At 46.2% G+C, this 13523-nt stretch overlaps 1 protein-coding gene across 2 annotated transcripts in view; it reads right to left on the reverse strand.

The window, feature by feature from the left end:
* The window catches only part of PRIMA1 (proline rich membrane anchor 1), a 49907-nt gene extending 38834 nt beyond the window's left edge, over nt 1-11073 (reverse strand). Inside the window, exons 1-2 of one of the 2 annotated variants that reach the window (XR_005980776.2) lie at nt 10731-11052; nt 4426-4576 (exon numbers count right to left, since the gene is read on the reverse strand). Coding sequence is in view for 1 of the 2 variants with exons in the window: in XM_030274899.4 (XP_030130759.1) it covers nt 4426-4576; nt 10731-10823 (244 nt within the window). In the remaining variant the exon portion in view is untranslated. Of the gene's footprint in view, nt 1-4425; nt 4577-10730 lie in introns of both variants that reach the window. The other variant, XM_030274899.4, reaches the window with a different exon arrangement.
* Nucleotides 11074-13523: the final 2450 nt, after the last annotated feature.

Here is a 13523-nt window from a genome sequence, read left to right on the forward strand (position 1 = left end):
TGTGGCTTTGCACTGACATGATTGTGCTTGATCTCAGCTGACAGCTCAGGGCAAACTTCCACTAAGGTCAGGAGCTGCAAAGACTTCACATTGTACCTATGTGTGAGCATCCAAACACCAGAGACTGGTTCATGTATCCAGACTCAGCTTATGTTTCCTCCTCTAAATTTTGACTGAAGCAATGTTTGAATGAACACTTCCTTTGTCCAGAGAGCAGAGGGCAATACCATGGACTCCTCACCCAATACCAAGGACTCCACTACCCAAGGGTAGAGCAGAGACAGCAAATGTTGCTCACCAACAACTGAGGAGTGCAGGTTGGAACTTCTTTTCTCTTCCTTGTGCCATTTTAAAGAAGTCATTTCTGATATTTTTTTGTAAGACCTTACACGGGTTAAAACTAATAGTGACTACAGTGTATATCTAGCTCTAACCTCTTCCTCCTTTCCTGTTTTGAAAGCCTGACTTCTAGTTCCAGACAAAGTCCTTTCTTCTTTGCAATGCCCCTGGAGAAACCTGCATGCTCACAGAGTATTTAGGGGTTTGCAACAGCAGTTTTTCAAATTTTTAAGGGTCAACATCACTTGAACTAGCTTAATCTCATGGGTCTGTGAAGCCGGGTTAGAAATGCTGCCTAAACAAGTATTCCATCCACCTTGTCTTAGTCTTGGCTGAAATCCAGAGACAAGGAGGAAAGCAGATGGAGAGAAAAAGACACAGTTAATTAAAGGCCAGGTTCTGAGCCTCTCTATTGCCTTCAGGTCATTACAGACATATCTAGGGAACACACTCAATTTCATTGAAAGTTCCTTCTTCCTTTGCTGTCAGCATCTAAGTTTAGTTGGCCTTAGGCCCCTCAGAGCCTCCTGAGCTTTCCCTTCACTCCATCAGTGAGTGGTTTTCTAGGCATGGGTTAAAGAGCAGGCTGCTGCTTGCATAAGGGGAGTCACTCCGGAAACATCGATGTGCTAAACCGTCTGGAGGAGCTGCCAGGGGCTCAGGGACCATTCTCCTGACAGCCCTCAGCATCACACAGTCCCCACCATGCCAGGTACTTCTAACATGGGCTGGAGTCCCTCTCCTCAGAGCCCCTTGGTAAGGTACACATCTGTATCAAATCAGACAGCAGTGTCTCAATGGGATAGCAAAGAACTACAGCTGAAATGAAGCTCAGGAAAGTCAGAGCTCAAGTAGCCCATGTGTCCCACTCTGCAGAAAAAGGTACAGGTGAACCAGCAATACTGAGAGAGCAGCATGCACAAGGGAGCAGCATGGCAGCTTTCATTTAGATGCTGCAAGGCTGATGGACCCCCAGGAGGAGGCACAGGGTTATGGTGCCATGATGGAATTGGCTGCAGAGCAGAGGCAGTGAAGGCAAGATCAGGGGTTGGATGGGACACCATAAAAGCAAGTGGTCCATGTGAAGGAGTTAGAAATATGGGGAAAGGAGACCTGGGCTCATCCCTGAAGGAGGACAAAAGCAGTCTGTTTAATTTCCCATATTCATAAAGTTTCGTTCATTTATTCAGTGCCTCCTCAGGATGTGCTGAAACACTCCCCACACATTCTTAATGTAAGTACCCAACTCTAACAGGGATGTGTCTCCTAGACCAGGGAAAGCTGGTGCTCCTCATACTGCTTGTGGTTTTAGACTGACTGCTAAACTGTGAGATTCTACTCATTTTCTCCAGAGGGAATTAGGTTATTTCCCCTCAGAGTAAACACAGTATTTTCCAGCTATTATATGTGAATCTAGGATTCTCTGCATTTAATAGATTTTGTATAAATCTATCTGCAGGAAGCAGAGCTAAAGATTTGTTGCTGGATCAACCTGTCAATACTGAAGTGTCTAAAGAGATACTACATGTACTATAATTGTTCCTAAAAGTCCTCAAAACACAATAAAAGCCTTTCAGGGAGTGATTCAGCTGCTCACAAACAGTTATGCAGTGCCATCCCATACAACCAAGTAGGGTTTATAAAACAATCAAGTGGGATTAATAGAAAGGGCACATCAGAGGGTTCTCTGATTTTCCACAACAGCAGCTTGAGGCCACATCGAAGAGCACTAGATGCTTCCTATAGCAGACAACAGAACTGTCAGTGTCCGTAGTGACTGGAGAGACAGGATTTATGCATCTATTGGCTTTAACCACCCAGCCCAAACCATGGTAGCTGCTTTAGAGTTGATCTAAATCTCCAGCAACATTCAGTTTGATTGCAGATAGGACAGTGCCTAGCAGACCGCAGCCTTTTGTGGCTCACAAAGTTCTGAAAGCAATTCCAGCATCTTTATGTAGTACCTCATGACTATACCTTGTAAAGGTAAAAATCTTGCAGGTCCTGGACTGCTGTTTTTTTGCAGATGTCTTTCCGGTACTAAATTTTATTCACTTAGCAAATTCAAAGTGCAAATCTAGCATCAGCCACTTCGCTCTTTACTTCCCTCTCCTCTGAATACCATTTAAAAGCAGTGTCTATAACATCAATATTTAACCACAAGGCTTGTTGTTTCTCCCAAGGAAGTGGATTGCTGTACACATGGACTAAATCACAGTGCCTAGACAGCTGATGATAATGAAAGCATCATTCAAGATGAGACACTTGATTGCTACTCTAAAGCTTACCAGTGAAAGAAATGTGTAACCTCTTTTTTTCATTGTATTTGAAATGAAGTCACTTGCTTAAATATTAGTCATCTGGATTTATATAGCTCAGTTTTAGAACTGTGTTAGCACCTGGCAATCCAGCTTGACAAAGTGTCAGGCTATCCCAGTCACAGGCCCATTAGATTTCTTGTTCTTCTTTCTGCAATGTGTGACAGACTTCTTTTTTTCTAACATGATTTACTTCCCACTTGACAGGGGACAAATCGCACACTCAGAGCAGCTGCCTGATGGAGGGGAAACAGCCTGGCAGTGGTGCTCCCTTCCCAGTACAGCTGGTCAGCAGGGCTGGTCCCTGTGCCAACACTGCCCCATCTCATCCCCCTCAGGGTAACAGGGTACCCCAGGCACAAGAAAAGAGAGTGACAAAGTACTTTATTTTCTGGCTGTGATACAAAGATCAAGGTAATTTTCCATATTACTGCCCATGACATTTTCCTGAGCATTGAAAGAGATTTTTCCTGCTATAAAAATTATCCCTCTCTTCTTTCCCAGCTGTCTTTGTACTTCCTTTTCCAAGTGTTTCATTCTTGGTTTTTCTCTGCCTTTGCCTTAATTTTCTGCAGTGTAGCACAAGCACAAAGCATGCTCCTGGCAGAAAAGACACTGAAAGATTCTGCCTGTCCTCTGCCTGACTAAAAGCTAGGCAGAAGCCTTCTTCATGTCTTCTGCACATCTGGAGATGGTGCTGATAAAGACAAACAGCCAGATGATGATACCTAATGATTTATTTTTCCTTGGGGGAAATGCTGAGGATACAGGATACACTTTGCAACACTGCTCCCAGGAGAGTTTATATAAGCAGGGAGAAGAATTAATAGGCAGCCTTGCAGGGAGAGATGAATTTATGAAAATGCAGAAGTGTTAAGGAGATTTACTGGAATACCAAATTCCTGGGACCCAGTCTGTGTCCCTGAACACAGTGGGTGCAATAGAAGCAGGAAGGTCTCTCCCACAGTGCAGGGACCATGGGGACAGAGATCACTCTCTGGAAATTATCTGTATGTCAGGGATCACAGGACCACTGATGTGGAAAGCAGCTGCAGAGCTAGCCAGCAGGAACTGAAGGCACCAGGTGTGCTGGGCATGGGGATGTATGGCTGGAAATAAGGAGGAGTTTGGGTGCACTGGGTAAGGCTTGGGAGCTCTGATTTGTATGAGAGAAAGAGATGAGTCTTACCCTGCATGTGCATTAGTGGGAAAACTGCTCCCTTGCCATTGACTCCTGACATGCCTCCTATTTTTGTAACAGTTGTAAGCAATTTAAAACCAGCGAGCCTGAGTCACTGCTATGGTAAACTGTAGTGCTCCAGTGTCTTGACAACAGTCAAGCGTACTGAATGGTCTAGACAGAGTGTTTGGATTTTTGTCTGCTTATAAATTAATTTGCCTTGGGGCACCCAGACCTTCAAGCTGCACACCTGGCAAAAAAGGGGGTCATGCCACTCAAGGGGCAGCACAGCACTTTGTCTCTGTAGGAAAGCATTTCCCAGGGCTAGGGGATTAGGGAACCATTTAAAACTGGGGAATCATATAGAACACAATAAAAGGAGGGAATTTCTCTGGCTTTCCTCCAAAAGCTAAGCATTATTCATTAGATCAGAAAACAGATCTCCATCTCTACTGAAAAGATTTCTTCTTCCATTTGCTAAGTGGAAAATGACAAATGAGCTAGCTGTGCCCTTTCTCCTGTCTGTCCAGGTGTCCCCATCATTTTGCCCTCCTGCAGCACACCACAACAGTATCAGTAGCTACTTACTTGGCACTGCTAGCAACCTCGGGGGTGGCGGAGGTGGAGGAGGTGGTGGTAACAGTGGAGGTGGCCTGCACTGGCAAATTTCCTGGCAGCTCTCTGAAAATTTCTCTGCTACAGGCTTGGAGCATGACTTCTGGGGCTCACCCTGAGTGACCTGTGAAGAAACAAGTCATTGCATGAGCAGCAGAACAGTGAAAACTGATGAATGTGTATTTTAGACTTGAGTACCTGAGTGGCACCTCAGACCTGTGGTGAGAACTGAGCTAAAGTTCCTAAGATGTCCCTTCCCTACATGGTCCCCATTTTTAATATTTTTTTATTTAACACAGTATATTCAAGAATTCTTTCCCTCTGTCAAATTTGGTTGAGACTGGCCAGCTGGTTTCTGAGTTATTATGGGGTAAGGAGAAGGCAGGCAGTGGCAGACAATACGATTGCATAAGCCTTCTTTCCTTAGGAGAGCCATCTAGCAGCATGCATTATTCACAGGGTCATTGCTGCAAGCCAAAGAGAGCTAATAAAAATTACAAGACAGTTAGGGTCAGGATTATGTTCCTTTTCCTTATGGCAGAACTGAGAGCCAGAGGACATCCCTCCTCTGCTTTGCCAGCCTCACTTGGAAGTTCAGAGAGCATTTCTCAGGGTGTCTCACTTCCTTCCAAGAGGGGAGGCTGCCCGCATTTAATCATCTGTGGACCACACAGCAATAATATGGTTTAAGCAGAAATGCCACAGTGTAGCGTCCTGTGAGTTGCACTGTTGGGTAATAATAAAGGTGAAGATGAAGCATTGCAGAACCCAAGCATAAGCATCACTTGGCCATGGGCAGCGATTTAACCAGTACTGGTATACGATATATTCAGTCGCTTGATCCAGTCACAACAAGGACTGTTTATTAACAGCATATTTTTCTTATCATAGTCTTATGTACATAACTAGGGATTCAAGGTATATTCAGTAAAATTCAGTAAAAAATAATGCTACAAAATGGAGACAGTCATCAATGAAAAGGAAATTTGCTGAGCATCACAGAAGCTTCTGAGAGGTGTTAACTTCAGAGGTCTCTAAGCCAGCTCTTTTTGAATGACTTATACAGGATACAATTTCGAAGAGACAAAGCAAAGCCTAAAAGATTAATAAGCATGTTATCTAACAAGCACTTTGAATGTAAGTATTAGGAAACCACCTGGGACAGACTTGTGTCCTGCTGAAGCTAGGACAGTTATGCTAACATATTTTCTTGTAAAGTTTGGTCTCAGGCAGGTTATTGTCCTAATAGTTTTGACTTAACACCATCTTCTTTAATTAGCATCATCTTTAATTAGCAAATGCATTGATCATTACAAGGAAGCTGTCTCATGCCATGCTTTCTGATCCGTTTTAGGTGGGCTTCTTCTGCCTCTCTGGCAGGGTCACCCAGGGTTGGTTTCTCCCCACTTCTCTCTCCTGCCCAAGTTTTCTTCCCTCCCCCTGCCAGCTCCAGATACACAGTCTGTCTCCTCTCCCCTTTCAACCCTGTCTCCCAGCACAGCCAGTGTGCCTCTTCCACTACCCACAGCTGAGCACCAACGGGGCTGCACTGCCCTGCAGGAAAGCTGTACACGGTAGTTTTCTATATTTCTGGCCAAAAAGAGAGATGTGGCTAATTAAAACAACATCACTGCACAAAGGACGTGCTCACATGCGTAGGCGGTTTCTAAATCCAGAAAGACGCATTGCTCTGGCCTCAGGGAAATGGAGGTAGGGCTTTGTTGATTAAATATTATAGGGAGGAAGGAAAGAAAAGAAAAGGCTACGTGTAGCTAAGTTGGAAGGACGGCTCAGCACAGCATAAGGCTCAGTTCTTTAAACAGCTTGTCTAAATCTATTACCAAACATAGGGAAAAACAAATTCAGCACAAGTGCTTTCCAACTTTCCCCTTCACCATCAGGTAACAGTAAGAGGATGGTTAAAGATCATCCCAGACAGCTTCCAGGAACTTACACAAACTCTCTGAACACTCTAATGAATCAAAGTGACTTGGCTGCATAATCCCTCATGACTAGTAATAAATCTGTCTGCTAAGAAGGTTTATTTGTTTTTAAAGTAAGTGATCCCAGGCAGCTGAATATCCTCCATGCTCCTTCAGCTCTTCCAACACTGCTCACATGAGGGGTTGGGGTTCCAGGCATGCTCCCAAGAAGAGCCCTGTGAGAGAAGTGTCCTTCCTGTGCAGTGCCGGGGGCATACCTGGGATACCTCCTTGTTCAACAGGTGTGACAAGATTTACCTTGCTGACAGAAGGAGCTGGGGCCACAGCTCTCCAGTGGTGTTGGCAGCTGATTAGGAAGCAGCTATTAACTCCTAGCTACACCCTGGGCCCTCCATTATTGGATCCTAAGAGCTCACTATGGTCTTGCAGGGGGCAGTGTGATGGGAGAAGATGGACACAGGGAAAAATAACATTGAACAGACTTGGAGCCAGCTTCCTTTGCAGATCAGAAACAGCTTTGCATATGAAGATAGTGCTGGTATGGCAAAGCTACATTGACTTATTGCTCTAACTTAATATCAACCAGAACCAAAGGATTGCTCTGTCTTTTTTTAGAGTTATTGACTGCTTTTAAATCCCTGGAGGCTCTTCTCCCTTAGGCTGGTAATAAGAGTGTTCTCAGAAAATAGTGGATAATTTTTCTCAATTACTTTGCAGACAAGATTAACACTATCATGGCCAGTCACTTGCTGCTCCTGCTCCTGTCTACTTTAAAAATATTATTTCAGGAAAAAAAGAAAAAAAAAATTAAAGGAAAAAAATAAAAGAAAAGTTACTTTGCTTCTCAATACTTTAGCCTGAAACTCTATAACAATTTCCCATGATCATTTTTAAATAGTCAGGAAAGAACTGACATTTAAAAGCATGGGCTTTATCACCTATTTGTTTCCCTTCTCCTGTCACTGAGTGAAATGTGTGGTTGTTACAAGATAGAAGTAGGAACATAAATATTACCTTGATGGGTTTGATGGGTTTGTCTTAAAGGCTTTGTTTTAAAAACAAAGATATTTTAAGTTAGCTGAAATCCGCCAAGAAAAGGAAAGACCCAAATTGAGGTTGAGGGCCTCGGGGAAGAGAGAAATAGCCAAGGACTGCAGCAAGAGGACAGAATAGTAACAGTAATATAAAGCAGCAGATAACAGTAGCAAGACAGAATCAGGAAAAAAAGGAAGGCATTTGGCTCCTTTTCAAGGAAAAACAATCCCCTTGTTGATGTCTATTAGTCTTCTTATGAAAGAAATGAAGGCTATTACTTGCGTCTTCTAAAGGTAAGCAAAAAAAAAATCACTAGAAAATATGCTTTAGGGAACAATCTTGCTCTGGCAGGAGATGATGAAATAATATTCCATTGTTTCTTTCTTACTGCCTGCAATTCAAGGTAAACTGCCTTTAGAGTATGTGGCTGGAAAAGAAAAACATTTTGAAAGAGCCACACCTTTCTATGGCCAGGTCACCTAAATGAATCTGGCCTCAAACTTCACTGCTTATTTGCTCTGGCAGACTCTTCCATGGCCCCAGAATGGCTTTGGAAGGGGTAACTGTAAGCCCACCAGGCTGCCAGGCAGTTTGTGGCACAGAGGCTGCCTTGATGAGGGATCACCTTCGGAGACAGATCCACAGGGCTCTTCCAGCCATTCCTCCAGCTGCTGGAAGTGCCATGAACACATTTTCTTGGCCTATCTGAAACTTGGTTGCTTGTTTGGCACAAGGCTTGCTTAACACACTGAGCAGTTGGCCAGTCTAGACATATGCTGCCTGGACTTCAAGCTGATGCATTTTTTTCCTTGCTCTGTAAATATGTAGAGTTGGCTTTATGGATTTGTGCATTTGATGTGAACGTGTTTTGCAAAAGGGACAAATGTTTTAAAATACTTATGGAAATGAAAATCTGATCCACAAATGTCAAGAGAAGAACAAACAGAAAGTGGTAACTGGTGGTTTCCTTTTGCAGTCTCTGTCTCTGAAGTTTGTGCCTGTGGAATATTTCTCTTTAATCCAAGATTTCTTTTAGAAACAGTGATCCTAGTCCTGTTTTGCATACCATGGAAGAATAAATCTGCATGTGGTCAGAACTGTTTAGTATTTCAGTAGAGTCCCATGGGGTTGCAGCAGTCCACAAGCATGTTCTACAAAGTGGGATGGGAAAAGAGGATTAATACAGTCCCTGGAGGGTGGCCTTCTTGTGACTTTTTTTAATCAGGTAAAAGGAGGAAAGCTTTAACAGAGAAGTGCAGTTGACTGAAGGCACAGAGACCTCTAAAAGCCTGCTGATGTAGCAAGAGCTTTGTCTCTTGGAAGCAGTCTACAGAGATGAGATGAGATCTCAACACTGCTGCATAAATCCCAGGACAGCTCTGTGCAATTCACATCAGTTAATCCAGATACATGTTTACAAAACCAGAAAAAAACGAGTCCCTGCTATTTATCATGACCCTTTCTGCTCTTTTTCAAATTATGTCAAAAGCCTCTGACAGAATCATCCCTTTCCTTTTGTCACAGAACTGGCAACCATGCTAATAAGAAAAGATTGTGGGTTTTGTTTTGGTTTTGTTTTTAGTAAGATAAATGTTTCTCCTTTGATTAGCATCTGACTGAATCTTTTAAGTATCTCAAGGCAGGGCCTTAGGAGGAAATGCTGAGGTGGGAGGGAAGGCTATGCCACACTAAGTCATTGTGGGGACAAATGCATGCAGAGGGGCTGGGGGATGTGAGAAAACATGCCTGCTGCTATAGATGGAGCAGGGGCAGGGGAGCAACATTACAGAATTAGTCAAGGAGAGAATGGCTTGTGAGACTGAAGATAAGAGCAAGGATTATGACTCAACATGGGGAAGGGAATCATGGGACGGGTTCAACCATGAAGGGATTTCAGTCACAGGAAGGATGGAAGGCTGGCATGCCAGTGAGCATTCCATACCTGCCCTTCCTATTGGAACCTGCTGATGGAAGACCAGTTTTGGGAAAACTGGAAAAAAAACTTGAGAATGAGCAGGCTTACTGTTTGTTCTTCCACAGAACAGCAAGCAATAGCACAAGCACAGTTGATGAATGGGTCATTAATCCAAATTCCAAATTCTTGCAAGGAAAGGCTGGTGAGCTCCTCGGCTTTTTTATTTCTCAGAGCCTGTTTCAATTTTTATAAATTGTTTTAAAAAACTTGTTTCAGATCATGTGAGTAATTTCCCAGAAAGATGTTTATATGAGGTTTTTTTCCTCTGCTCAATTGACTGATAGGGGAGAGGTTGCAGAAGGCATCTCTTTTCACCCAACTATGTTTCCGTGAGAAATTCAGTTATAGTTTAAGATTGGCTACCTAAATACTTGAGTAGGACAGCAGGAAGGTAGCTCTGGCAGAAATATTTATGACAGGACATTGGTTTAAATGTTGTTTTTGTTTTATCTCTGTTCATTTTAATCCATAAGGAGCACAAACCCTCTTTGTCATTCATGGCAAGAGACAAGATGCTAAAACAAACAACATCTCTCTAATCTCTTGGGAGTCACTAAGTTTAGATCAGGGAGTAAAAGATTTGGAGTCTCCACTTTGTTTTTCCAAGAAAGAAACTGTAATTAGTTTGTTCTTGAACGGCACTTGGCTGGCTCATCAATCACTTCTCTGAAGACTTATATTATAAATAAACTTTAAAATATCGAAGTGACGCATTTGAGATGAGCTTTGCTGCCGTTCTGATTCTCCAAACTGGATGGGCGCTCTCCCTCACTGTATACCAATGTCTCCCAGTCTCTCTTGCTGCCCACCCACGTTACAATCAAGGTCATACAACACCACGGCGTCGGAGTTGGTAAAAGCTGATTCAGCCCTTTACCCAGAAAACCCTCAATTCATTCGCAATCAATACCGAAAACCCGGCAAGGCACGGCAAGGCACGACCGCCGGGGCTCCGCTCCGCCGCTGCCTCTTTCCGTGCATCTTGCCACCTACAGCGAAATGCACCTCCCAGCCCTCCGACCGCCGGCGCGCCGGAGAAAGTCAACTCCATCCTGCCGGGAGCGAACACTCTGGGACCGAGTTCAGCGCTCCGAGGCGGGCACCGGCCGCCCGTCCCGCACACCCGGCCAGGGGGGCCCTCGCCGGGGACAGCAACAGCTCTCCCGGCTTCGGGGCCGCCTGCGCGACCACCGCCCCGCCACGGCCTCCTTCCCTCCCCGCAGAGCCGGGGGTGCCGGGGGGCTCTGCCCGCGCCCCCGCTTTCCCCGGCCCGGCCCCGCCGCCCCCCGCGCCCCGCGGCTGCGAGCGGGCTCGGCCGGCCCTACCTGGAGGGACCCCCAGAGCGGGTGGAGGGCACAGTGCAGCAGCAGGGAGGGCCAGCAGCAGCGGAGCAGCCCCAGCAGCTGCCGGAGCAGCATCCCTCCTGGGCGGGCGGGCGGAGCGCGGGCTCCGGGCGACCTGGGGAGGGAGCAGAGCGAGCCGGCAGCAGAGGCGTTGGCTCGCACCCATCCCCGGAGCGCGACTGTCCCAACTTTAATTCTGGAGGGGAGGGAGGGAAGGCGGGAGGGAAGGAGAGGGGGGAGGGAGGCAGGGAGATGGGCGGGTGGGGAGGGGAAAGAGTGGTCGGGAAAACCCAGAACCCTGCAAGTCCCGGCTCCTTCAGCAGGGAGACGCGCCTCCACCCCCGCCCTGCCCGCCTCCCTCTCCGCCCCGCCGGCTTCTCCTCCCTGGGATGCTCCGGCTGTCGCCGCCGGCAGCCTCTCCGTGCCTGGGGCTTCCCAGCCGGCGCTCACCGCTGAGCTCGGGGCTCCCGCACACACGGGAGGGCAGCGGGAAAAGTTTGGAGCCAGGCGCGGAGAAAAAGAGGCAGGGCCGGGGTCAGGGCCGGGGCCGGAGGGGCGAGGCGGGGAGAGCGGCGCGGCCGCGCAGCCCGGGCATTGCATCTCCCACCAGCCCGCCGCTGCAGTGATTTTTCAAGCCCATCGAGGCAGTCCCTTCCGCGCACGGCTCCCCTCGTCTCTCCCTCCCCGCCCGGCTCCTCCCGGCGGCAGCCGCCCTGCGCTGAGCCCCGGCGGGGCGGCCCGGGCGGATCGGGACCTGCGGAGCGGCAGCGCCGCGCCCGCCCCGCAGCCGAGAGCCGCACCGGCCCCAAGCGCGGACGGACCGGCACCCCCTCCCTGGAGAGCCCATCCCCGCCTGCGGCCAGGAGGTTTTGGGGTTGGTGGCTGTCGGTGTTCACCCCTTCTCTCATGAGTGATGCAAGGGTTTGTCCTGTGACAGGCGGGACATGGGGTGGGTCGGCCCGGTGTCTCTGGGATGTAATAGGGAAGGCGCTTCATGGCATTTGTGGGACTGTGTTCCAACAAAACACGCGGAAATGTGTAACAGTGCAGGAGGGGAAGTGGACAGACCACCCCCCATATCAAAGCACCACAGCCCAGCTTCCCCACGGGAAAGAAACAGTAGAAAATCAAGGATGAAGATGGTTTTGCTTCCACTGAAGCACTTAAAGCAAAGCAGCTGTTTTGAGAATGGTGGCTATTGCTGAAAATTGGGCCTTTTGGGTATCAAGATGACCACAGAACATTTGTTGTTGGGTCCATGACACAGGGATCTTGTTTTCAGTGTTTCAAGTGCAGTAAAGCACATACGTATGAACAAAATACTAGTTTCAAGGTTTAAATTTAATACTGAGAGCTGAATGAGTTTGAGGATATTGACTTTAGTTTCTCTTTGTATTTCTTGCTCTCACTGAGTCAAGTTTAATCATCAGTTTCATAAAAATCTGCTCAGAGAAGCAGGAATGGAAATACATTAACCTCTGAACTGATACACAGCTAAAATTCTTTTTTCATACCACTGTTACGTTCATTTCTTGTCCATTCATTTCAGCCCCGACAGGCACTGTTTTAAATGTCAGGACTATCAGGCCCAGCAGCATTTTACAAATGAGAACAGCACACTGGAATTTAACGGTGTTACACCTGAGTTGAGGTGGAGTCGTTGAACCTAGGCATCTATTTGTAAATCCCTGTCTTGTGGTTTTATAAGAGCAGAATTCAGAGAGGCAGAGACATTGTGATCTTGGGTATAGGCAGTAATTGTACAGCAAAGATATCTTCTGTAATTATGCTGAAAAAGATGGCGTCCTTTTCTGTAAGCCTACTGTGTAATACGCAGGGCTTAATATATTGTGCTCATTCAATTATAGTTTTAGTGAGCTGGAGTCACAAGAGACAGCAAAGCTTTTCAGGCTTTCTGGTGATTTCCTGAAGGTATTTCAGCACTTGGTCACAGTACAGAACATAATAAATTGCACCATCTGTATACAGAGTTCTTGGTTCCTGACAGAATGAGAGATAAGGCTTTAGGCATTGTATGCCAAAAAAATACAACACAGATTTATTTTCTTTCAGTATTTACAATGCCTTAATGTCTGAAGAACTGTGGATTTTCCTGCCATTAGCAATTGCCCAAGTAGCTGTCTCAAAGCGCTGTTCCCGTGGTTCAAAGACAACCCAGGGAACTGAGGAGACAGAGCCAAACTCAACCCACAGTTGCACGGAAGCAAGCGCAATCAGGGATATTGTTCTGACACAAACAAGAGCAGAGTTTGGCCCAGGTAATCAGCATCTTTTTTGTCTCACACTGGTAATTGACAGTTCACTTGGGAAAATGATTGGGCTGCAAATATATTAAATCCAGCCTCTGGACCCAGTCATATGGTCCACACAGAAGCTTATTTCCCATTAGTCTGAATGGCTGCAGAAAGGGCTGAATGTGTGCCCTGTTCTTGTCCACATGACACCAGTACTTTTCATTAATTACTTCAGCTTCTCTGTAGTTTCTGTGGAGAGAAAATAGAGTACAGGAACTTTTTCCACTTATAAGGAAGATAAATGATATAATGCTTGCAAGACTGTAGGCCCTGAATCAATGACAGGCTTGGATTATGTTTTGCTTAATAACACATTAAGTGTTTTGTAGCACCAGGACTGGTAGGTGGAAGAACACGATGATTTGTCTGCAGCAGTCACACTACTGAAGTGTGGAGAAGGATAATGGCCAGGGCTACCATCCCAGAACCAGAAACAGGATTTCCTGGGGTGTAGTCCCAC

The sequence above is a fragment of the Taeniopygia guttata genome, chromosome 5 (assembly GCF_048771995.1).
Source record: "Taeniopygia guttata chromosome 5, bTaeGut7.mat, whole genome shotgun sequence".
NCBI lineage: Eukaryota > Metazoa > Chordata > Aves > Passeriformes > Estrildidae > Taeniopygia > Taeniopygia guttata.